We start from the raw sequence: 26,878 nt of genomic DNA, 5'->3' as shown, positions 1-26,878 counted from the left end.
CTGGGGTATCAGGTATATTTCTAAGACATTTATTAAGTTTCCTTACTGTGTTAGGCATTGGAGATAAAAGAGTGAGTGAGATACGGGCGTTCCAGATAGAGCTCCCTGTTTTTTAGATGAAATTAGACAGGTTAACAAAATAGAATACAATGCAATCTAAAGTCCGTGTAGAAGACCAGGAGCAGAGTTAAGGGACGGACCAGCTAAAACTGCACATACGCCTGGGAAGGCTTTAAAGAGAATGCAACATTTGAATGGATTTTTGGAGGACATATAAGAGTGTGCTTGGGCTTCCCTGGTGGCGCAGTGGTTGAGAGTCCGCCTGCCGATGCAGGGGACACGGGTTTGTGCCCCGGTCCAGGAAGATCCCACATGCTGCAGAGCGTCTAGGCCCGTGAGCCATGGCCGCTGAGCCTGCGCGTCCGGAGCCTGTGCTCCTCAACGGGAGAGGCCACAGCAGTGAGAGGCCCGCGTACCGCAAAAAAAAAAAAAAAAAAGTGTGCTTGCCAGAAAAAAAGAGAAGGATTTTCCAAGCAGAGGGAAAAAAGGCAAAGCATAGGAAGTAAGGACTACAGGACCAGAATTGGAGACAGGAAATAAGGATCAGTCAAAAGCCCTGTTATCTGAATGGATAATTGGGACCACAGTCAAGACTATTCAAAGAGACTTACTGCTGACTCCCAAAGCACTGGGCTATAACTTATAGTCTTCCTGCCTAAGATGAGGTTTGCCCTAGAGATCCAGGCAGGAGTGAGCCTAGAGATGCAAATCAATTGGTTCCAGCATTTGGGAAAGGATAGGCAGAGACTGATGACCAGGTAGGTACTGACATTAGCCAAAACCAGAGGAGAGAAAGGAAAAGATTATGAGGGACTTACCACGTGAGAGAGTGTCTAACTTAAACTTCACGGCAATCCTCCGAAGTAGGCAGAGAGCGAAACAACGGCTCCAGTCTTCGAAAAGCAAAACTGACCTAGTTCCCAGAGAAAGGAAAACTTGACCAGTACGTAGGTCTCTTTGGTGCTTCCTGCTGAGTTAGGCAGGCCTAGGGCCCAAAGGTGCTTAGAACTGGTTTCGGCTACCTGAGGAACAGTTCTTGGAACGGTTCTTGCACCTTGAATGCCACTGCCCTCTTTTTTTTTTTAAATACGAGGATTATTGGATTATATTGACTCGACTGGGAACAAGGAATGTCTACTCGAGTTACCTGTGTATCTGAGTGGCTTCCTGGTGTGCAGTAAATATCTGTTAAATCGGGTTCCCCAGGAGATACATTGACACTATCTCCAACCCACGTCCAATACTACAGAAAAAAGCATCAGACTTCACAGGCCCTCCAGAGCTAAGAAGCATCCCTGAAGTGATTGTATGTCCTCTTAAGGGGTCTCGGTTTTCAAGATTTTCGCTACCTAATCGGCAACTTGTTAACTTTTGCCACATTATCACCACCTCCTTCCTCGTCCACGCGTACTCTCCTCTCTCCAGGGAGATCCCGGCCCGTTCAGCAAGGAGGACTCGGGATGGCACCAGCCCCTCGTGATGGGGAAGGGAGGGCAAAGGGAGAGGCGTCTTCCGTATTTTGAGGGCGCCCTTTCGGAGGAATCCAGAGGCAGCCCGACGTCGCGAGCAATCCCGGCGCGTGGGAAAATGCGCCCGGAGGCCACCGCCTGGGCGCCGGGCCCCCGCGGCAGCCGCGGGCTCGGAACCTCCCTGCCGGGGCGGGGCGAGGTTGGAGGTGGGGAGGGGCGGTGAGGGGCTGGGCCCCCCTCCCGCCCCTCCAGGGCGCAGGCGCAGGCGCGCGGGGTGCGGCCGCGGCGGGGAGAGCGGTGGCAGCGGCGGCGGCGGTGGCCAGCGCTGGAAGATGGCGGCATCGGCGGCGGCGGCGGCAGCGGCGGCGGCTGCTGCGGCGGTGGCGGCAGCCGAGCAGGTCTGTGAGCCCCGCCGCGGCCGGGCGCTGGAGGGCCAGCGGAGGCCGGGGTTATGCCGGCGGGGCCCGCCTAGGGCCGGCGGGGATGACTCCGCGGGGTGGGGCGGGGCGGGAGGAGCTGTCCGCAGTCCGAGATGCTGGCAAAGGCCGGGCGGGACCCCAGGCAGGGGCCCCGGGGCGGAGAAGGGGGAGCCGGCCCCGGCCCTCGGCCTGGCCTGGCTGTCCGTCGGCGAGGTGAGGAGGGGTCGCTGTCCTGAGGGCCCGGGAGGCGGCCGTGGCAGCCGGGAGCCTGGGCCAGGTCGTGCCGGGGACATGCCCTGCTCGGTGGCCAGCGAAGATGCAGGCAAAAATAACCCCAGCCAGCGATCCAAGAGCCTCCCCTGACACCAGCCAAGAAACACTCAGCTGTTGCCTGGGTGTCAGCTTGCAGCCCCTTCGTGTGTGCCATCCCCATATGCTGACATCCACGTTTCTCCTCCCGCTTTGGTGTTTGGAGACAGTCACCAATATAAAACTGTCTCCTATCCAGTTGGTTTAAAATCATTTTTTAAAATGCTTTATCAAGTATTTCCTGATCTGCATTGTAAACGGGTAACTTAGAATAATAGTTTAAAAGGCTATTTTCTTACAAAAAGCAAGCTATACATAGGCACACATGCACACACACATATATACATACCTGTAGTTACTAGGGTGATTTGTTATAATAAATATAATTTTGATAGCCACTTTTTCCCCTTAACTGTTACTTCCTTTTAAAAAGAAACTGTGGTATGATAGTTTCTTTGGGAAAGTCTCATTCTTCAACACTGCTGAAAAAATACACAAGTCAAGTAGCCAACATTCTGTTTCCAGAACTGGAAAGATTTTCTTAGGCAATTAACAGCTTTTAGAGACTTAGTAGATAGGTATCACTGGAACAGTCATTCTGAGGGACATAAAAAATAAAAGACATGACATCTGCCTTCAAAGCTTAAAGTCAAACTGACAGATAAATGCAGAAAAATCAGCTAAAGATGGTAGGCAAGCTACAGGTCCTAACAATAAAATAAAATCTAAAGGAATGAGTGAAATTGAAAGGAGACAAAGCTTCTTGAAGTTGTTGAGATTAAAATTGTCCCTTGGCTTTCCTCCTGATTTATCAGTGCCCATTTTAGATGGTTCTTTTTTCATCTGCATCACCTGTTAATGCGCTTGAAGTTCCACTGAACTTCTTTTCTTGCTTTACACCTGCACTGGGCAATCTGATCCATTCCTCAATCTCTACTTCAGGGTTAGGCGTTTATGTCTCCAGCCTGAACTGAACTGAATTTTCCACAGGCACCCCAAACTCAAAAATGTTGGATTGGATCATATGCACCATTAAAAGGGTTACAGCCATCCATTCAACTTGGTTCACCTCGCCACAAATTTGGGAGCAGGGCGGGCTCAAGGGAACTCAGAAGGGACCCACATTTGGTTTAATGCTCTGCTGTCCCAAGCTTGATATTTGAGCAAAGGGCCTCACATTTTCTTTTTGCTCTGGACCCCACAAATTATGTAGCGGGTCCTACTTGGGAGTCATCTTAGATGCCTCTAAGTCACACTCACACCCAGTCAATCATCAGGTCCTTTCGGTTCTACCTCTTAAGGCTTCTCCCCAATATTCTCTTCATCTGCAGCGCCAAAGCTCAGTCAAGCCTTCATTTGGACTGTTAGAGAAACCTGTTGTTGAAATCTCCATCTCGAAACTCTTCTATTCCAGTTCATCTCTTTTTGGTTTGGTTTTGCTATAATGCAGATCTGATTATATCACTGACCTATTTGAAATCTTCAGTAGTTCCCCATTGCCTTCAGGATAAAATTCATCATTCTAGATGTGATACTTACGTCCACTCATTTTGTAGCCCCTAACCACATCTCACCTCAAGTTTTGTCCCATTCCTATACTCATCCTCTTCACCGTCCTCATAAAGCTACCAAAATTAGTTTGCAGAGATGACTTATACTCCAGTTCCCATGCTGTTCCCTCCGCCTGGAATGCCTTTCTCTGTACTTTGCTTGGCTAACTCCTGTTTGTCCTTCAAGATTCAACTGAAGCCCCAACTTTTCTTAAAAAGCTTCAACTGATGCCCCTGCTCGCTAAGTCGAGTGGCATTCCTCTTACGCACTCTTTCAGTATTGTGTGCATTGCTGTACGACAGCACTTGCCGTGTTGAACTGCAGTTGCTAGTGACCCTGTCCATCTACTCTGCTGGCCTATAGGTAAGTTTGTGGAGGGTAGCCGCTCTACCTTGCTCATCTTGGTAGTCCGGAGCCTCTGACATATAGTAACTCCAATAAATGGTAAGTGCGTCAAATGAACAGGAATTGGCAGAGAAAATTAAAGAGTGCATCTCAGGAGGGTAAGTTTTGCCCTGGCTCTCTGTTATGTAGACCTATGTTCAAACTCTGGCTAAGATTTTTAAATTGCCCACCTGTCAGCACTGTCATAAACCCATACTGTGTCTGTGAACATGAGAAGCAAGCACGCTTCCCCTAAGATATTTTACTGCTTTCGGCTGTCAAAATGCATGTTCAACTCTAAAATGTTTGAGTGTCAATGCACCCTCGTAGCTGTTGTACCCCATGCAGATATACAACCTACACAACTGTATTCGGCAACTTGTTTTGTGTTAAATCTGTTGAGTAGATTGAATTATCTTCTACAGAGCCTTTCTTACCGCTTTGTAGAATTTTAAAATTTTTGTCTGCCGCATTACTCACAATGATTATTCCTGTCTTTTTCCATTTTCCATAAGCCCTCAACCAGCCTGCTACCCGTGCCACCACAATAAGATTCCAGCTGCCCTCTCCACTCTTTCTCGGCAGATGACCTTGCCTATTACATCCCCAGGGAAAAGAAGAATTTTGGTTTTTTTTCTCTTCTTGGTGTGAACCATTTCAATGAGGTGGGAACGCATCCTTTAAGACTGGTTTCTCCTGTGCTATCACTTTTCTTTCCTATCTCCTGAAAGATCTTATTTCCCTCATTATTCTGCCCTACTCTGAGGTCTTTGACCTTTGCCCTTCTTGGCATCTTTCCCTCTGCCATCAAACATACAAGTCTTCCTGCAAAATGTTGTGAGGAGAGGATGAAGAGATACTAACAACAACAAGAACAAGCACAATTTTCCTCCAACAGTACATAATTCTTTAGTCTTCTGTGTTAACACTTCTGTCTTTCTGGACTCGAAAATAAATGCATACATGCTGGCATCCTTTCAGGACTATCCCTACTTACCAATTTGCTGCTCAGAGTTCGTATTTGAAAGTCACAGAGGCACTTCTTGACAAGTTCAGCAACACTGCACATCGTAGTTTTCTTGTATGTCTCATTTTCCACTGTTCCTGCACGTTTAAAGTTTTCCACGGGTACATCCTTGGCTTTTTATTCTCTTCCTCTATAGTGTTTTTTACAGCAAACTGATGTGGTCTCATAGATTTAATTTACCTTGAAGGTGAAGACTCTCAAATCTGTATTTCTAGTCCTGACCGACCTAATACCCCATCCCATCCTTCCCATTGCCTTTAAGGCAGGTGGTTATTTCTCAATCAGTTCAAATACAACATGTGTAAAATCGTCTCCCTGCTTCATTCCCCATATTTAAATAGTCACCATTCACTAAACATGAGGGGCTTTTTTTTTAACCTGCTACAAATTCACTTAACTCTTCTCTTGAAGTATATTTTAAATCTATCGTTTTTCATTCCACCTTAGTTTAGGCCCTCAATACTTCAGGCCTCCATTACCACAGCATCCCAACAGCCTACTTGCTCGTTTTCCTCTTTCCCGTGTCTCCTACAAATGCCCACACATTGAGCATCCTGAAACGTATGTCATTCATCTTCAGAGATTTCCAGTGACTCCCAAATCAGCAGACATAAAGACTAGAGTTTGTACCCAGATGTCCAAAAACTCACAACCTATTCTCCATTTCCAACTTGATTCTGCCTTCGTTGCCAGATTTGACCCACCTACTCCTCCTGGTTTCCCTGACAACTCCAAGCCCTCCTGTCTCTTCTCCCATGAACTCCACAGGATGTATTGTCTCAACTATTGATTTTGGCATCCGAACATACAGAGCATTTTATTGCATTGCTAACTGTTTTGTGTACCCAAATCACATTTGTAGTATCTGGAGGATAAGGATCTTGTCCTATATTTCTTTTGTATTCCTATTTATAGTATTAGTGTTTAAGCATAAAGTGCTTAATAAATGCCTATTCAATAAATTAATTTTCTCAGAGCTCTGAAAAATATGAAAATTGGGCAGTATTCCATTCTACTCCTTCCTTTTGTGTTCATGATGTACCAGATTATCACCCAAAATGTCTTTCAACCATAGTCGAAAGTCAGAGGTTCTCAAACTCTTTGGTCTCAGGTTCTCTTTATACTCTTTTTTTTTTTTAAGTTTTTTTTTTTTTTTAAGTTTTTTTTTTTTTTTTAAGATGTGGACCATTTTTAAAGTCTTTATTGAATTTGTTACAATATTGCTTCTGTTTTGGTTTTTTGGCGTGAGGCATGTGGGATCTTAGCTTCCCGAACAGGGATCAAATCTGTACCCCCTGCATTGGAAGGCAAAGTCCTGACCACTGGACTGTCAGAGAAGTTCCCATCTTGATACTCTTAAAAATGGCTGAGGGGGCTTCCCTGGTGGCGCAGTGGTTGAGAGTCCGCCTGCCGATGCAGGGGATGCGGGTTCATGCCCCGGTCTGGGAAGATCCCCCATGCCGCGGCGCGGCTGGGCCCGTGAGCCATGGCCGCTGAGCCTGCGCGTCCAGAGCCTGTGCTCCGCAACCGGAGAGGCCACAGCAGTGAGAGGCCCGCGTACTGCAAAAAAAAAAATGACTGAGAATCCCAAAGAGCTTTTGTTTATGTGGGTTATATCTGTTTATATTTACCATATTAGAAATTTAAATTGGGAAATTTTATAAACACAGGAGTATACAAACACACATTCCATTAGCTGTTAGAGCAATGGTGTCATCACATATGGTCATGTAGCCTCTGGAAGCTTCACTGTACAGTTGACCCTGGAATGACACAGGGGTTAGAGGCGCTGATCCCCACACAGTCAAAAGTTCACGTATAACTTTTGACTCCCCCAAAACCTAAACTAATAGAATGCTGTTGACCAGAAGCCTTACTGGTTACCTAAACAGTCAATGAACATGTATTTTGTATGTTATATTTGTTATATACTGTATTCTTACAATAAAGTAAGCTAGAGGAAAGAAAATGTTATTAAGAAAATCATAAGGAAGGAGAAAATACATTTACAGTACTGTACTGTCTTTATCGATACCATAAATTTATGTTGTCTGTTTACAAGATGAATCATCTGTCAGCACCTACATCAATATTGTCTTATATGGTACAAAACACTGTAGATGTTATACATATTACTAACACTGGACATCAAAAATGAAAAGATAATGTGGAAAAGAAATTCATATTTATTTACGTGCATAAGGTTTCATGCATTGATAACGAAGAAGCAGCAGTATGGTTGCTTTACAGTAGCCTCGTGTAATCAGTACAATTCCTTCACAGTAGCCTAACCTATACACTAATGAAAGCATCGTAATAAGATTTTTTATGGCATAGAGTATCACAGTCATATTCATAATATCTTTTTTAAAAAACCAGTTACATGGGATGATAGGCTGATACACAATTTCTCCAGTTATGAGAGAGAGAGACTGTACAGTAATGTAATTCTTTGAAAGCAAAGTTATAAAACAGTAAGAAAACTAGCATTATTAATTTTATACTAAATATCACTAAACTTACGTATCTACATATATTTTGTGCATTCATGACGCACCTTTTTCTTAATTTTTTTGATATTTCTAGGCTACACAGTTTATCTGAAAGTTTTTTCAAATTGTTGCAAATCTCCAAATTTTTTTCCTGTATATTTACTGAAAAAAATCCACGTATAGGGCTTCCCTGGTGGCGCAGTGGTTGAGAGTCCGCCTGCCGATGCAGGGGACACGTGTTCGTGCCCCGGTCCGGGAAGATCCCACATGCCGCGGAGCGGCTAGGCCCGTGAGCCATGGTCGCTGAGCCTGCGCGTCCGGAGCCTGTGCTCCACAACGGGAGAGGCCACAGCGGTGACAGGCCCGCATACCACACACACACAAAAAAAAATCCACGTATAGGTGGACCCATGCAGTTCAAATCCATGTTGTTCAAGTGTCATCTGCATATTCATGGGAGAAGAAGAGTAAAAAAAGAAAATAACATCTTAGTGTTATTTTGAAAATAATTTGCACCCTCCAGACACTTGAAAGAGTTCAGGGGACCCCTCCAGGGCTTCCCAGCCCGTATTTTGAAAACTGCTTGTCTAGGATAATGTTAACTTTAGCCATTTGGAGTGATGAATAAAGTGTATTAGCCTTTCCAAATTATTTTCATATAAATGAAAAACTATATACAATTAAACAAATCGTTATAAATCATTAATTAAAACAAGATTACCCACTGTAGAATGTGTATGTTAACTCTTCCCCCAAATGAGCTAGCTGTTCAGTTTACTGACGGTAGGACTATTCAAAGCAGACAGTAGAAATATGTTATCAGATGGTCACACTGAAGGTTCTGCTCTATGACCCTTCTCAGCACAGTCATGTCCTTACTTGGAGCCTGCAGCTCAACACGACTTGAGGTTTATTGGTGGAAAATATATCACTATCCAATTCAGCTTCCTTTAGTTATGAATTTGCACCTAACAAATAAATGCATCAAAAAGAGAGGGTATAGCTGCTCCATTGTGTTGTATTTTGTTTTTAGCAAAGTTCCAATGGTCCTGTAAAGAAGTCCATGCGTGAGAAGGCTGTTGAAAGAAGGAATGTCAATAAAGAGCACAACAGTAACTTTAAAGCCGGGTATATTCCAATTGATGAAGATCGCCTGCATAAAACGGGACTGAGAGGGAGAAAGGGCAATTTAGCCATCTGTGTGATTATCCTCCTGTTTATTCTGGCTGTCATCAATTTAATTGTGAGTATTTAGTACAGAATATTCTTAATTACCATGGGGAATTTTTCTTCTGTCTTTTAGTCAAATCATGGACTCTCTTCCTATCATTTTTCTCAGGACCCTCTTTCTGCTTTCTATACAGGCATACCGTGTTTTATCACACTTAGCGTTATTGCACTTTGCAGATACTGCGTTGTTTACAAATTGAAGGTTGTGGCAACCCTGCATCAAGCACATCTGTCGGTGCCATTTTCCCAACTGCATTTGCTCACTTCAGTCTCCATGTCACAGTTTGGTAATTCTCACAATATTTAAAGCTTTTTCAATATTAGTATATTTGTTATGGTGATCTGTGATCCGTGATCTTTAAAGTTACTATTGTAATGTTTTGGGGTTGCCACTAACCACATCCAGGTAAGATGGTGGATTTAATTGATAAATGTTGCGTACGTTCTGACTGCTCCATTGACTGGCCGCTGCCCGTTTCTCTCCCTCTTCTCGGACCTCCCTATTCCCTGAGATAACCCTACAATGGCCTCTAAGTGTTCAAGTGAAAGGAGGAGTTGCAGGTGTCCCTCACTTTAAACAAAAGTTAGAAATGGTTAAGCTTAGTGAGGAAGGCATGTGAAAAGCTGAGATCAGCTGAAAGCTAGGCCTCTTACGCCAAATACTTAGCCAACTTGCGAATGCAAAGGAAAGGTTCTTGAAGGAAATAAAAGTCCTACTCTAGGGAACATATGAATGATAAGAAAGCAAAACAGTCTTATTGCTGATATGGAGAAAGGTTTACTGGTCTGGGTAGAAGATCAAACCAACTACAACATTCCCTTAAGTCAAAGACAAATCCAGAGCAACGCCCTAACTCTCTTCAATTCTGTGAAGGCTGAGAGAGGTGAGGAAGTTGCAGAAGAAAAGTCTGAAGCTAGTAGAGGCTGGTTCATGAGGTTTAAGGTTTCATGCTATGAAGCCGTCTCCATAATATCAAAGTACAAGGCGAAGCAGCAAGTGCTGATGTAGAAGCTGCAGCAGCTTATCCAGAAGATCTTGCTAAGATAAGTAATGAAGGTGGCTACACTAAACAACAAATTTTCCATGCAAACAAAACAGCCTTCTATTAGAAGAAGATGCCATCTTGGACTTCCATAGCTAGAGAGGAGAAGTCAGTGCCTGGCTTCAAAGCTTCAAAGGACAGGGTGACTCTCCGTTAGGGGCTAAGGCAGCCAGTGACTTTAAGTTGAATCCAGTGCTCATTTGCCATTTGGAAAATCCTAGGGCCCATAAGAATTATGCTAAATCTACTTCTGCCTGTGCTCTATAAACGGAACAACGAAATCTGGATAACTGCACACCTGTTTACAACATAGTTTACTGAATATTTTAAGCCCACTTTTAAGATCTACTGCTCAGAAAAAAAAGATTTCTTTCAAAATATTACACCTCATGGACAATGCATTGGTCACCCAAGAGCTCTGATAGAGATGTACAATGAGATTAGTGTTGTTTTCATGCTTACTAACACAACATCCATTCTGCAGCCCACGGATCAAGCAATAATTTTGACTTTCAGGTCTTATTATTTAAGAAATACATTTTTTAAAGCTATAGCTGCCATAGTTTATGATTCCTCTGATGGACCTAGGTGAAGTAAGTTGAAAAGCCTCTGGAAAGGATTCATCATTCTAGATGCCATTAAGAACATTAGCAGTTCTTGGGAAGAGGTCAAAATATCAAAGTTAACAGGAGTTTGGAAGAAGTTGATTCCAGCCCTATGGATGACTTTGAGGGGTTTAAGCCTTCAGTGGAGCAAGTAACTGCAGATGTGATAGAAATAGCAAGATAATTAGAATTAGAAGTGGAGCCTGAAGATGTGACTAAATTGCTACAATCTCATGAAAAAACTTTAAAGGATAAGGAGTTGCTTCTTACGGATGAGCAAAGAAAGTGTTTTCTTGAAATGGAATCTACTCCTGGTGGAGATGCTGTGAAGATTATTGAAATGACAATAAAGAATTTAGACTATTACATAAACTTAGTTGATAAGGCAGTGGCAGGGGCTGCCTGAGCTGCTTCCAAGCCTTAAGAATGTTTGCATCTCCGTGAAGCCCTGCTGTACCTAAGTTTACCAGGAGATTTGGGTCAGAGTGGGGTTGACGGGCTTCATCGTTTATAAAGTCAGGAGTGCTGATAAAAGCAGTAAAGCCTTGAAAGCTTCCAGTCCTACGCCTGCTCATGGTCATCATTAACCAGCTTTACTTGGATGGGACATCGGTCTGGCTGTATTGTGGGAATGTGGGACATCATGCACACTTGTAGCAGTGCCGCTGTCCTCGAGCACGAATAGACATACCTGTGAGATACCCCCTACAAAAAGAAAGAGATTAAATAAAGCAGTGGCAGGATTTGAGAGGATTGACTCCAATTTTGAGAGAAGTTCTACTGTGGCTGAAACGCTATCAAACGGCATCACATGTTACAGAGAAACCGTTCGTGGAAGGAAGAGTCAGTGCAGCAGACTTCATTGTGGTCTCACTTTAAGAAATGGCCCCAGCCACCCCAGCCATCAGTGAGCACCACCCTGGTCAGTCAGCAGCCGTCAGCGTCAAGGGAAGACCCTCCACCAGCAAAGAGATTACAACTTGCTAAACGCTCAGGTGATGGTTAGCATTTTTTAGCAAAAAAAGTATTTTCTAATTAAGGTATGTACATTGGTTTTTTTGGGTTTTGGTTTTTTGGTTTTTTTCAGCCGCATCGCATGGCTTGTACAGGACCTTAGTTCCCGAACCAGGGATTGAACCCCGGGACCCCGGCAGTGAGAGCGCCGAGTCCTAACCACTGGACTGCCAGGGAATTCCCTATACATAGTTTTTTTAGACATAATCCTGTTGCACACGTAATAGACTACAGTATAGTGTAGCCATAAGTTTTATATGCACTTGGAAACCAAAAAAGTTTGTGTGGACTTGCTCTATTGCAATATTCGCTTTATTGTTGTTATCTGGAACCAAACCCACAATTTCTCTGAAGTATGCCTGTATATGTTTTATCTCTTATTGAATTTTAATGAATATTTTCTATATGAAAACTTAGTATGTTAATATTGCCATGCACTAATTTTATTTAGAAAAAAATGTTCATAGACTCTTTCCTTTAAAAGATTTAAATTTTAGGGCTTCCCACAATGCAGGAGACACGGGTTCAAGCCCTGGTCCGGGAAGATCCCACATGCCACAGAGCAACTAAGCCCGTGCGCCACAACTACTGAGCCTGTGTTCTAGAGCCCGTGCCCCACAACAAGAGAAGCCACCGCAATGAGAAACCCGCACACCGCAACGAAGAGTAGCCCCCGCTCGCCGGCAACAAAGACCCAATGCAACCAAAAATAATTGATTAATTAATTAATTAATTTTAAAAAATAAAATAAAAATAAAAGACAACTTTTAAAAGGTTAGAGTCAACTCAATAGAAGAGACCTTTGCCAAGATGATTTTACTGCCTTCATCTCTCCTAAAAATATACTCCTTCCTGTTTTCATTCAACTTTTCCAAAATTTGCTCTTGCCTCCTCAGCTAGATTTTAAAATTGTAAACCTTGGATGGCAGTAAAGCGTTATATTTTGTAGTCCTAAATCTCTGTTATAAAAGAGTGAAAGGATATGAGGTAGACTGGTTTACACTAAGGTGTGAGGAACTGGTGTGTTGCCTTTTCCAAAGATATTTGCTTTATTAAAGAAAGGGGTTAAATTTGAACCCCTCTGGCATGTGTGTGGATAGATATTTTCAGAGAGTGATTATTGGTATCCCTGAGACCAATCATGAACATGGATGCAGCAGTTCTAACGTAATTTCACTTACTACTGTATTTTTTTACTTCTAATACTCTCAAACCAGTCCATTGTATTTTATGTACATCCAAAACATTTGTGTCTAATTCCTCACTTAAATCAAAAAGAGCTGATACTGTAAATAGCTTTACTAGGAGCACATGTTCTGAATTTATTTTATTTTAGAAATTTATTTTTTTGGAAAGTTATGGTTAAGATGGCAAAAAAAAAAAAAAAAAAAGACATTTCATCCCCTTCTGCTTTAAAAGCTGATCCTTAGGTGACAATGTCAAGAATCAGAAATACCTTGGAAGAAAGTGGGAGGCAACCGAAATCCTGAACCATAATATATGAAGACAAAAAGGAGGAGGAGTGGCAAATAACTTACTAGAGAAGAGAAACTGTGTGTTGGGGGAGAGGGTTGCAGGGGGCGTTGGTGGAAGTGTCTTGCAGAATCCTGAAAAGCCTCAGGAACTGGAAGTACAAGTGCCTTGAAAAGTAGGAGTGAAGGGGGAACTGAAAACAGAGAGCTTGTTTGAAAAGTCCATAGAAGAAGGCATGCAATCCCCAGCCTCCCTCTCCTTCCAGGCAGCAGTTAGGCAGCCAGCCCTCCTAACCCCACACTGAACCAGAGGGGATTCTTTCTGCCTGAGGATATTGCCAAGAGGAGGGTAGGGATGGGTTTCCACACTGAAGGCAGGAAAGTCTGTATCCTGAGCACTGAGGCTCCCGTATCCTCATCCTCCAGCTCCAGCTCCCTGTACCAGGCTTACATCCCCCAGCAAGAGATAAAATAGCCTGCTCTGGAGAAACCGAAGAACATAGAGAAAAAACCTGAAGATACACGTGGCAGGTCCCTGTGAAAAAGCCACCTAATCTCCCTACTGTGAAGCCTGTCAGTCACAAGTGCCACCCCACCCAGAGAACTTTCCCTGAACTTTTTATAACCGCTCTGTTAACTATGAACACAGAGCCACCAGGGATCAGTAGATTTTTATGGAAAGCTCCCAGAATTGAGAAATGATTGAGACCAAAAGCACCCAAACCATGGGGAAAGTGGGCATTCAGGGAAATGGAGAAAATGCAACAAATGACAGGAAACTTAAAAGAATTAAAGCACACAATCAATAGCTTCAGAGAAGTCAGAGGATATTGCATCCATTAAACAAGGATACTGTGCCATTAAAAAGAAGCAGTTAAAGAATATGGAAGAACTCATAGAAATACACATACATGGATGGATGGATGGATAGATAGATAGACAGACATTGGAAGATAAAAGAAAATCTTCCACAAAGTTCAACTAAATTAAAGAATGAATCCAGGAACATTCTGTTAATTGGAGTTTTAGAAAGAGAGAAGAAAAAACACAATGGGAAGAAAGTTATCAAATAAATAAACCAAGAAAGATTCCTAGGACAGGTTGAAAACTACCATTCTGGATCCAGCATATGTATAAAAAAAAAGACTCACACCAAGGCTATTACTGTGAAATTTAAGAAGACCAGGAATAAAGAGATGATCCTAAACTCTTCCAGAGAATTAAAAAAACGGGTTTTGTATAAAGAACACAAAATCAGAGTGGCATCGGACCCTGTCAAAAGCAGTGCTGGAAACTAGAAGGCAAGAAAGCAAGGACCTTCAAGATTCAGAGAGAAAATAATTTCAAATCTAGAAATGCATACCAAGCTAAACTCTCAGTCAAACGTGAGGAATTACAGAGACATTGTTTTAGCCACGCACACTCTCAAAAAATATTTCACATACATTCTTTTGAAAGAAGCCACGGGACAATGTGCTCTACCAAAAGAAGGTACTAAACCGAGAATGTTGAAGACAAGGATACCGGAAACTGGGTATCCTGCATGGGAGAAAGACGAAAGGAAGTTCCAGCATGAAAGTGAATGGAAAGCTCGTGGTTATAGCCGTGCGACAGACCCAGAGGGCAGGAGCTCAGACTGGAGCAAGAAGATGAGGGTTCGTTCCAGAAAGATTTCCTGGGAGAGGCAAATAGAGCTAATACATTTTCTGGGAGGTTTGGACTTTTAGAACATTTTATTGAGAGACATTTTACAGAAATGTTGGAGAGTTTGAAAAAACTTAGTCTGATTTTCAAAGAAACTAAGCAAATGAAAGAAGGACAAATATTAAACTCTGAAAGACACAAAGTACAAGAAGGGAACTGCCATCATAGTGCAGTATTTGCCTTAGCAGTGAACAATATTTACATTGTTGTAATACTGAAAATACTGAACATGGATTTAACCAAAACTTGAGATTGGAGTTGGAGGAGAAGAAATATAAATGAGCTAAAATTCTCATCTGCTAAAATAGGAAATTGATAGATACAACCTAAAATTGATCAATGAAGAAATAACATCTACTTATTATTTAGAAATATGGAGATAAATTCTAGACGAAACGGCTAAGATTGTTGAAAGTGGTTGTTCTGGGACGAGGTATAGTGGAGGTAGAAGAAATAAACTAATCTTTTTTTTTTTTTAATTATAGAACCTTTAGCACTTTTTTTTTTTTTTTTGGCGGTATGTGGACCTCTCACTGTTGTGGCCTCTCCCGTTGCGGAGCACAGGCTCCGGACGCACAGGCTCAGTGGCCATGGCTCATGGGCCTAGCCGCTCCACGGCACGTGGGATCTTCCCGGACCGGGGCACAAACCCGTGTCCCCTGCAACGGCAGGCGGACTCTCAACCACTGCGCCACCAGGGAAGCCCACCTTTAGCACTTTTTGACTTTTAGTTATTGGTATGTAATACCTTGATAAAAATAAAATTGGTTTTGTTTGTAAGTGGAAACCCAATTGATGTGTTCATCTCACTGATGAAACATTTTAGGAAGTTTAATCCTTTAGCAACTACCTTTCCTATTTGTTTACTGATTATGTTAAATGTATGCTACCTATTATCAGTGGGCTTGATTTCTTTTTTAGGTAACACTTGTTATCTGGGCTGTGATTCGCATTGGACCAAATGGCTGTGACAGCATGGAGTTTCATGAAAGTGGTCTGCTTCGATTTAAGCAAGTGTCTGACATGGGAGTTATACACCCTCTTTATAAGAGCACAGTAGGAGGAAGGCGAAATGAAAATTTAGTCATCACTGGCAACAACCAACCTGTAAGTAACCACATTAATTGAGGAACATTAGAGAAAAATTCTTCGTAAAAACCTAGAGGTGATTACTGGAAATGGATATTTTCCTTTAAAGAAAATTCATAATATATTTAATAATATTGTTGGTCTTCTCATCCATCTATTACTGTTAGATACTTTCTTAATATTCTAGATTTTGTCCCATGGTAGCATTTTCTGGGATAGATATAATTACTGTAAGAATACATAGTTTACTCTTTTCTCCTCCATATGAGGAAACCATTTAAAAAAGCACCTTCCCAGGTTAGAATACCCTCTACTCTCTGGGAGTCTGGAAGAGAATATGCCAGTCTAGTCAGTGGCAACCCCTGTCAAGTGGCTACTATAACGTAGGTTTTCAACTGACCAGAACCTCAAGGAGGCATCCTTACTGCCCCTGCCCGTCTTAGCTCTGGGTCCCTGTGCTCTGCGACCATCTGTGTCTGCCAAGCATTACAGCAAATAAGCATGTTAAGCCCTCGTTTTAAAGGACTCTTCTCCCAAGTGGGTGGAGGGAGTCAGAGAGAGGCAGTTAAAATCATTAGGCGTTAAGCCTGCTATTGTAGAGTTTTTTTAGAATGTTCTTGATGAATTTTGGATGCAGTCTTGTTCGAAAACATATTCATGATAAAGTGTTTTTCTGAAGATTGTTTTTCAGCAAGGGACGACAAAGCTCAGTGTAGAAAAGAACAAAACTTCTATCATAAGTGACATTGGTGTGCAGTTTTTCGACCCAAGGACTCAAAATATCTTATTCAGCACAGACTATGAAACTCATGAGTTTCGTTTGCCAAGTGGAGTGAAAAGTTTGAATGTTCAAAAAGCATCTACTGAAAGGGTATGATTTATTTTCCTTGCTTTTATTAATGGAAGAGAATTATTATCTAAAGTTACAAAGTGTGTGAGGTGGGGGGCAGGGGCAGCTTTACTGATAAAATGCTATGAATGAAGTGACCAGAACAGCAGAAAGGATTAGTTCTAGATTTGTCATCAACTAGTTTATGTGACCATTATCAAATCATCTCTCTTTATCTCTACATGTGTGAAATGTGAATTAAAACACTTGCTTTCATATTTTGTCATTGAAACGCCTCCTCCCCTATCTCTAATAATAATCCACACTTTAATTTAGAAACTCTTCATCACTACTTTTTTTTTTAATCTTCAGATTACCAGCAATGCTACTAGTGATTTAAATATAAAAGTTGATGGGCGTGCTATTGTGCGTGGAAATGAAGGAGTATTCATTATGGGCAAAACCATTGAATTTCGCATGGGTGGTAATATGGAGTTAAAGGCTGTGAGTATTTTTCGATTTTAAGAGAATTTTTAGATCCTTGGGTACATAAGTCCTTATGTAGAAAAAGAGTTATGAAAAATGATAATGTAGTTGTATTTTTCGGACATGAAAAGATGTTCAAAATGGATTATGAAGTGAAAGAAAGTTATAGAACAATCTGTGAAATATCTCATCTTTATTTTTCAGATTATGTGTATGTTTATAGAAACCTAGAAGGGTATGCCAAAATGTCAACAATGGTTAGTTATGGGTAGCAGGGTAACAGATGATTTTCATTTTATTTCTGTTTGCCTGTTATTTTCTAAATTTTTTTTTTTGCATAATGATGCCTGTGTTATTTTAAAAGGCAAACAAACAAACAAGCAAAAAGCTTCCAAAAGAGAATTCTCAGTATGCATGCCCTGAAGTTGATAGGGTTTTTTTCAGTTAAAGATTTTTCACATCTCTTCGTGGGTTTTGTGTCTAGTGATGTGAAAATCAATTAGCAAATATATTAAATGTATTTTTAATTATACATCTATTATTAATTGTAAAGAAAAAGATTTTGCCTTTATTATACCTGTTGAAAAGTAAACTTTTCTTTGTGCCTCACAGATTATATCTGAACTTTAATAAGTAACATATTTCATTTAAGGGGGCCATAAGTTCGAAAACATTTTACCTGCTCACAATTCTGGTCAAAGTATATTTATTCAAAATGTCTTTGGGCATCTGCTCTATGCTACCTAATTAAAGCTAATTAAATTTGTGCTACTAAGCATTAAATGACAAAAGTTAAACCTAAGGACTTATAAAATAGTTCTTTCCTTTTAAAAAATTTAATCATAGTTCTTGAAGGAAAAAACTTTAAAAAATTAAGTTCTTTCACTTTCATAAATATATTTTCCCCCTGAAGAATATGTTCCGATCTCTAAATAATAAACATGAACATAAAATGTGATTCTTGCCAGAAACTCAATAGTAGTGCTGAGTATTGTTTGCATACATTGTAGAAAGAAGCCATTCCTCTGAGAGAATAATAGTGTTGAAGAATGGTCACAGTGGGGCTGTTGTTCTCTGCATCAGAAACTCAAAGCAGCAAGAGATGTGATTGATTGTTTATAACCATTAGCAAGTCACCTAAATCTTTTAAGTTTTTCCACCTGAAAATTCTACCTGTTGTTAATATGACATACTTTGAAATACATATACACACATATCAGTTTCTCCACAGTTAAAAAAAAATAAACCAGTGTTGAAAAGATAATTAGCTTTATAATTCAGCTAATATCAGAGGTTAGTTTTTAAGTGTATGGCTAGTCATTAGAAAGAATTTTATCAATCAAACTCCTTTTTTAAAAAAACTGCTAAGACAAATATTATATCACTTATATGTGGACTCTAAGAAACAGTACAAATGAATCTATATACAAAATAGAAACAGACTCACAGACATTAAAAACAAATTTATGGTTACCAAAGGGGAAAGGAAGGCAGGGAGGGATAAATTAGGAGAATGGGATTAACAGATACAAACTACTATATATAAAACAGATAAGCAACAAGAATTTAATAACCAATAATGGAAAATAACCTGAAAAAATACATATATGACTGAATCACCTTGATGTACACCTGAAACTGACACAATATTGTAAATTAACTATACTTCAATTTAAAAAAAAAAAACACCTACTTTAGCAGTTTAAAGAAAGTAAAATTACATAACCACAAGATGGCAGCGTGAGAACAAAATTTGAAAATTCCATATACTATCACTACATAGTCAGCCGTTTCCATTACTTCATCATCAACTTTCGTTGCTTTAAATACCCTCTATAAGCTGATGACTCTCAACTTTGGAACTCCTTCTTTCTCCTCTGAACTAAGTAAGATTCACATATCCAGCTGCCTTCTTACCTGTCCACTTCAATATCTAATAGGCATCTCAAACTCAACAAGTCTAAAGTCTTCATATCCTCCTTCCCTCCCCAAACATGCATTTCTTTCAGTGTCCCCATCTTGTACCCATTATTTCGTCAGCAAAGCCTCTGGGCTCTACCTTCAGAAGATGTACAGAGTCTGGCTGATTCTCACCACCACCACCACACCATGGTGTAAACCAGCATCGTTTCCTGCCTGCACTGCTAGAATAGCCTCCAAAGTGGTCTCCCTGCTTCGTCTTTCACCCCTGTATTCAGTTCTCTGTACAGCAGCCAGAGCGATCCTTTTTAAAAGATCGTCACTTCTCTGTTCAGAACCTTCCAAATGGCTTCCCGTCTGATTCAGAATAAAAGCCAAAGTCCATACCCTGGCCTTATATGTCTGGCCCCTAGTTATTTCTTTGACTCATCTCCTACCTACCAGTCGACTCCCTCTCTCTGTCCTTGAACCACTCTGGCCTCCTCTCTGTTCCTAGAACACAAGGCACATCCTCACCTTGGGGCCTTTGCGTATGTGCTTTCCTCTGCCCAGTTACCCACATGCCCTAGTCCCTCATGTCATCCAGTTTCCATCAGACTGTGACCTTACCAGAGAGGCCTTCCCTGACCATCCTCTGGTCGCTCTCTCTCCACTCACCCTGACTTGCTTTTCTCAGATGATGTCCTGTTTGTTTTACCTCTTCAGGTGTTTGTTGTCTGCCCCTCCCCAGTAAATGGGGATTTGGACTTTGCCTGTCTGTTGACTACTGCATCCCCAGCGCCTAGAATAGTATCTGACACATAGGAGACCTTTAATAATTATTTGTTGAATGAATGAAAAGAAGAAAAGGGAAGAAAGGAGAGAGAGGGTTAGGAGTTCCAAAAAAGAGAGGGTCTGCAATACAAGAATGTTCCTGGGATAGTGGGCTTGAAGAAGAGAACTTCCAGGCAGTTTTCTTTGAGTGCCTGGGCTTCAAAATTGTATGGTTTGAATCTTCATTTATGGTGTCACACAAAAACATTGGAAATTCAAATTACTTTTCTCTAGGAGAAAAACAGTCTTTTTCTTCTTAGCGTCTGAAATGTATCAATCAGCAACTTGGTCAAAACTCTCTTAGGAAATAATAAATGAAAATGATCTGAGACTTTATCAGTATTCGTCTTATTGTGCACTTAGGAATTTTGATATAATTTTTAACTAATTGAGAAATAAATTGTGTTAACAAGTGTACTGATATACATTGTGAACAGTTACTAAGAGGTCACTAGGTGAATTTTGATTGGTTTAGGGTTTTCGTTGTTGTTGTTTCGGTCATGACTTTTTCTTGCTGCCTTCTATTCTTGCTAATATTTCAGTGAGTGTTGTTCATTAATCTTGTTCTCGCCCTACTTGTGGATGCAAACAGGCCATATATGAGTTTTCTCCTGATAGGAAAACAGCATCATCCTGAATGGAACTGTGGTGGTCAGCACAACTCGCCTCCCTAGTTCCTCCAGCGGAGACCAGTTTGGTGGTGGTGACTGGGTGCGCTACAAGCTCTGTATGTGCGCTGACGGAACCCTCTTCAAAGTACAGGTGACGGGCCAGAACATGGGCTGCCAGACCTCAGACAACCCCTGTGGAGACACTCACTAGAAGAACCCGAGAGGGCGTCAGTAGGTTCAGATCGTGACTTGACTTTTTTTTTTTCAGAGTAGGCATGCAAATCATGTTTTTACAGAGTTTGTGATAACTCGTAATTATTTTATCTGCAGAGCACTGCTGTATCTATTATATAGTCTCCATGTTTAAAATAGTCTCAGAGAGCCTAAATTTTAATACATTTCATTAAGTTGCACTGATCTTCAATTTACAGTTCTCTAAAACAATTAAGAGAAGTGAATACAATCAATATTAATCTTTAAAGAAGTGTTTTTAAAATGCCACTTTTCCTTGTCTAAAGGCTAAAGGTCTGAAGCAACTGTTTAGACTCACTGTAAGTAAGCTTTTGGTAACTAATGGGGATAGACCCACTTAAGACGTTTAAAGGTACACCATCAGTAAATGTTACATGCTCTGTCTTTTGGCTTCTAAGAGGAAAGACAGATTTTTTTTTTTTTCTTTGCGGTACGTGGGCCTCTCACCGATGCGGCCTCTCCCGCTGCAGAGCACAGGCTCTGGACGCGCAGACTCAGTGGCCATGGCTCACGGGCCCAGCCACTCCGCGGCACGTGGGATCCTTCCGGACCGGGCACGAACCCACATCCCCTGCATCAGCAGGCAGACTCTCAACCACTGCGCCACCAGGGAAGCCCGGAGAGACAGATTTTTAGTGCATTGACTTTCAGCCGTATTCTCACATGCAAGTGAGGTCGTTAAAGAACTTCACATATGGGAGTTAGTAAGAAACTATGGTTCCTTAGTTTTGCACTAGGAAGAAAATACTCTAATAGAATGTATACTCATTAAATATTGGTAAATATTGTGCTCACAATGTGGTAGAAATTAAAGCACCATCTCAGCTTTAACTGTTAAATGATGATAGCTGTCATGTATCGAGCATCTTACAGTGCTAGGCATTGTCCTAGGCATTGCACGTGGAATGTCTCTAATTCACACCACAACTCTATAAGCAGGTGTTGTTATCCCAGTTTACCCATTAGGAAACTGAGGTTCAGAGAAGTTAAGAAACTTGCCTAATGTTACAGAGGAAATAGCAGAGTTGGGATTGGAATTCAGGTGTGACTCAAACCTAGATGAACCTGTTTCTAAATACCGCATTCTTTTCACTATCTGCGCTGGAGTTTTAATTATTTAAAACTCTGCAAAGATGAACAAAGACTAATTCAGACTTACCTAGGCAGATAAGAAACAAAAAAACAGGTATGCTTACTCTAATTAAAAGGAAATAAATCAATCTCAGTCAAAAAACTGACCAATCACTGTCAGATTTTAAATTTTCTTAAGCCAATTCTAAAATATATTATAGAGAGATCAAATTGGCCTAGTTGTGGGTTACCCCCGTTTCCCAACTGGGGTGCCTGAATGGGTAAAACGGTTGCCAAGATATGTATACCCTCAGCCCTCGGGGCAGCACAGTGGGAAATGGGGAGGCCATGCCCCAGACGAGTCCTGCTGGCCCAGAATGGCTGGTGGATTTACCCCAGCAAGCCAGACAAATATTACCCTTTTTAATATGTGCCGTACCTTGAAAAAAGTCAGGAAGCACTGGACTAAAGGGTACTAATGCAGGAGATAATATAAGTAATTTTCACGGAAGTATGAGATTGACCTCTGCTCCTAACATCACCACCCATTATAATGTTTTACAACCCTCAAGCCAGTTGATTTTTAAGGTGTTTTATATTTGACCTGAAAGGAACTCGCTGGTATTATTAAGATACACACGACATCAGGAAGAGAGACCTCAAAGTAGTGTGCTGTAAAATAGGCAGAAGAGATAACCCCATTCTGCCTTCAAGTATAATATTCTGTCCTTGCCAGTTTGAACGATATAGATAGGAAAATCGATACAAAAAAAAAATTTGCATTCAATATTGTCAAAGTTCTGTCTGATAGAAAAACCAAATACTTTAGAGATTATGAGTAGTCATTAAAGTATACTAAAGTAGAGATTGACTTACTACCTGCTACTGAGTGAAGTTATTTTTTAAGTGAAGAAAAAAAGAGAGAGAGTGAAATTCATGACCTCTGGGTGTTATTTGTTGTAGTGATATTCAGAGCCCATATGAATATATTCAGTATCATTTAATATCTGAATAATGTTCAGAAAAAATCCATTGGAATATTCGTTCAGATGCTCAGTGTATTTGTAAATTTTACATTCATTACTTGTCTGCTCTATTTAGATTTGTTTTGAAAGTTTGTTTAGATAAATATTTTTTACAAAAACCACAGAACACTATGTTACAAAGTATTATTTATTGAATGTAATTCATGAAATAATCTATTTTTACTCCTCTTTGAGAAATACTTGTTTTTGATACATCTCCATTAAGTGCTTTGGACATGAGAGAATATTTTGATGTTTTTACAGAACTGATTGTTAAGGTAACAGGTATAGTAATTTAGGACACTTCACAGGTAGCTTTTGCTTTTGCATTGAAATGTAGACCTGGGAAATTCCCTGGGAAGCAGAACAAGAACAAACTGTCCATTTTACCTGTGACCTGTTTAGCATAACAGTAAAGCCTCAGCTACTCATTTTCACCATCAGATGCTATTTTTCTATAAACTGAATTGTTAACTTTGCCTCTTCTGCTGTCATTCCTCCCCTCCATCAAGCGCTGATATGACAAGCAACAGACTTGGGGGAGGTAGAGGACAAAGACAGGATCCCCGGAGATGGGGCAGACACATGCTTGTTTAAATAACTACAGTCCTTCAGAGGTGGATGATAATGACATGGGGGACAAATGAAATGAAAGCAAGGTATCTTAGGGGCTCTCTAATGGGCAGGTAGGAAGAATGCAAAAACTATACACAGTAGGGACTGTATGTGTGCTCTGTAATATTTAAAAATATACTTATTTGTATTCTTTTTGCATTGAAAAAACAAATTGTGTGTGATAGTTTTGAATGAAAAGTGGAAGTTCTACGTGATAGTTTTGAATGAAAAGTGGAAGTTCTACCTAGTTTTGGAGTGAGTTTTTTTAAAGATCATGAGAATGTTACGGTGCTAAACTTGACAAAAAAAAAAAAAAGAGAACATTGAAATGCTGATAATTTTAGTAATCTTTTTTAAAGCACTGAGGGGGCAAAGATTACAAATTATGCCATAGAAAAATAAACCTATAAATGTGTCGAGTTACCAATTTGACTTTCAGTTGATTCAGTTTGTAATAACTATTAATGACCTCTGTTTACAATAAAGATTCTGTAAAATTGTTTGCTGTTAATTTTTTAATTGTTAAAATAGTAGCAGGTTTCTACTTACTCATATAAACGTGCTGAATGTAAATACAGCTTGAGAATTGGACGCTGCCAGTATTTATACATAAATCTCTCTGGAATCCTCGAGCTCAAAGTTAGAAGTTGTACAGACCCAGTCTGGAAACTCCTACCCTCTGCATTGCAGAAGGCCTCTCTCTGTTGGCTTTTCCCCCAGTATCCCAGGGGAATGTGCACTGTTGTCTGTTGCTGTCACCTCTGCAAGAGGCCAGAGCTTGGAGATGAAAGGGTTGAAGGTTTGCCACAGGGCAGGCTCCAGGGCAGATGGGTGGAGCCTCAAAGGCTCAAGTCTAAAATCCCCACCTGGCTTGATTCAGAGAGAGATCCATCTGAAAAATCCCTAAGGACCAAAGGTATGCCTTAGAAACAGTGTTACTGTTGTGTTCTTTCTACATCTTAGCAAAACTAGCCTCTCCTGCTTTTTTTCTTCTAACTATTGTAACTTCTCTTTCTTTTATATAGGAATGAACTCTTCATTTCCTTTCTACTTTGTTTTTTCTACTGCCTTCTCCCTGTCTCACTGTCTGACACACCCAGTATTTCTGCTTCCTCATACTTCAGCTTGAATATGTCCATTTAAAGATTTACATTCCACGTAATTGTCTCCAATATCCTCAGAAAATTTTTCTAGAGTTCTCAGGTGTTCCTTACCTAATACATATAAGTTTGTTTTGTATATATATAATATTTTTTAAAATTTACAAACGAATACCTTTCACTTTATGCCATGAGATTATCCTTATCTAGCTGTTTTGAACTCAAAACTGTTAGTTATAGATAAATCTCTTCAACTTAGAAAGAATCAGGCCAGTGAAGGTCTTACTTAAGTCCCCTTAAGAAGTTTTTTCCAACCACATGTTTCTCTTCAGTATTGTAGTGTGCCTATGAATGATGAATCTTTTTTTTGTTGCTGACGTTGTTACATTAGCTTGCTATATAATTACATATGTAATGATTGCAGCTTTGAATATGGTAACAAATATCTTTCTGACTCTACAAATTAATTGAATTTCTGGTATTGCATAAGAGGCACACTTTAAAAATAAATCTTTCCTCCATGCTGTAGGGCACCTTTGCAGTTCATAGCCACGTGTACGGGAACTTAGATGCCTTTCAAAATATGGCAGATTTGACCTTGTATGAAACCAAAGTTTAAAAAGTTACATGGTAAATTTCATCCATTGCATGCATTCATTTATCCAAGCAGAGCATAATCCTATGACAGACTGCAGACTATTAAAAATATAAAACATGGGGGAAAATATACATAGATGAGATAAATAGATGATACGTAGATAATACAGATATAGCCCTATATATAGATATATAGATAGCATAGTCCTATGACAGACTAAAGACTATTAAAAATATAAAACATGGGGGGAAGTTATATATGTATGTATGTATGTATGAAAACATGGCCCTTACCATCTGGGAGCTTATAGTCTTTTGGGCTGTTTAAAACAGACACAATGCAAAGCGATAGCCATATAGGACAGTACTGATATTCTGTCAAACTGAATGTTACTAGCATGCATTCATTCATTCAATAAATATTTACTGAAAGATTTCTGAACAAAATAGAGGCCAAAGCAGGAAGAAGGGTCTTCAGGTCATAGGGTTTGTGATGGATCTGGAAGGACATATGTAGGATTTGGACTGAGGAGAGGAAAAGGCATTGGGCTTGGAATTGGAGTGAAGTAAAAGCTAATTTTTGCATGAGATCTACATATATACCGAGGTGCACAAGCCCCATCTTGTAGTTGCTCCACATGTACTTTTAAAACTAGTTCATGAACTCAGGTAAATAATACAAAGCCTGGGATGCCAACCTGAGGGATTTGGACTGTAGGCACTGCAGAGCCCTTTAAGGCTTCTGAATGAGGATATGATATGGGAAAACAGTACTATGGGGAAGTAACCCTTTGGAATTTCATTGGATGAAGCAAGAAGGAAAATTGAAAGGCAGTGACAGGAAAACCAGTTAAGCCCATGCTAGTATTGCAGATTAGTGATGAGAACTAGAATGGTGCCATTTGCCATTGGAACAGAACGGAAGGGACAATTTGCTGTAAACCTACGTGCCGAGTAATGTGGTTATTTGTACACACACTGAGTTTTTAATGGAATTTAGTAATTAAATCATTAAATTTAGTAATTAATTTAGTAATTAAATCACAAAAAAGTTATTCATCTACTCTTCTGTTGTTTTTTATTGGAGTATAATTGCTTTACAGTGGTGTGTTAGTTTCTGCTTTATAACAAAGTGAATCAGTTATACATATACATATGTTCCCACATCTCTTCCCTCTTGCGTCTCCCTCCCTCCCACCCTCCCTATCCCACCCCTCCTCATCTACTCTTAAAATTGTTTTTTGTGCATACATTCAGGCATTGTGATTTGTAGATACTTGCTTTAAAGCTTTCAATTGCTTCTCAAGAATCTTTGGTGAGAAAGATACTTGAGTTTCTGTATCTAATTATATCTTCATGGGTCCTAGGGAGAGCATCCTTTTTATAACCGATTTTTTTTTAACGTAGGTATCTAAATGGTTTCAAGTGGATTTGAAAAGCTACAAAAGCCGCAGAGACAAAGCTTGTAGTTCTTCTAGTCATTAAAAAATATCGAGTCTCTTTCATGAGTTGAACTTTCCACCGATACAGTTCCACGGTTTGGTGTAACGATATGGCTTGTCACTCATGTGATAAAGCACATGGCTGATTACCGTGCTGTAAAATAAGGATAATAGACTTTGCTCAGTCCTGAAGACCAGGAAGGAAGCAGAGAAGTTTTTCATCTTGGTAGGTTTCCCTCATTCCAAAGC

At 40.4% G+C, this 26,878-nt stretch overlaps 1 protein-coding gene and 1 pseudogene across 3 annotated transcripts; both read left to right on the top strand.

The window, feature by feature from the left end:
* Positions 1-1,566: 1,566 nt before the first annotated feature.
* Positions 1,567-26,733, top strand: SGCB (sarcoglycan beta). Of its 3 annotated transcripts, none has more exons than XM_033856408.2 (6): positions 1,567-1,927; positions 8,745-8,954; positions 15,701-15,886; positions 16,548-16,739; positions 17,070-17,201; positions 20,535-23,990. In XM_033856408.2, exons 1-6 carry the CDS (start codon positions 1,862-1,864, stop codon positions 20,736-20,738), a joined length of 990 nt encoding a protein of 329 aa, XP_033712299.2. In that variant the 5' UTR covers positions 1,567-1,861; the 3' UTR covers positions 20,739-23,990. The 3 variants fall into 3 exon arrangements, with proteins under 3 accessions (XP_033712299.2, XP_073661338.1, XP_073661337.1); XM_073805237.1 differs by lacking the exon at positions 20,535-23,990 and adding an exon at positions 26,595-26,733 and having other exon boundaries at positions 1,769-1,927; XM_073805236.1 differs by lacking the exon at positions 1,567-1,927 and adding an exon at positions 4,708-4,857.
* On the top strand, positions 10,702-12,062 carry LOC109548784 (ATP synthase F(0) complex subunit j, mitochondrial pseudogene; annotated as a pseudogene).
* Positions 26,734-26,878: the final 145 nt, after the last annotated feature.

This window comes from Tursiops truncatus, chromosome 5, assembly GCF_011762595.2.
Source record: "Tursiops truncatus isolate mTurTru1 chromosome 5, mTurTru1.mat.Y, whole genome shotgun sequence".
Lineage (NCBI taxonomy): Eukaryota > Metazoa > Chordata > Mammalia > Artiodactyla > Delphinidae > Tursiops > Tursiops truncatus.
The sequence above is the reverse complement of the archived record's forward strand: the minus strand, read 5'-3'. Positions and strand labels throughout refer to the sequence as shown.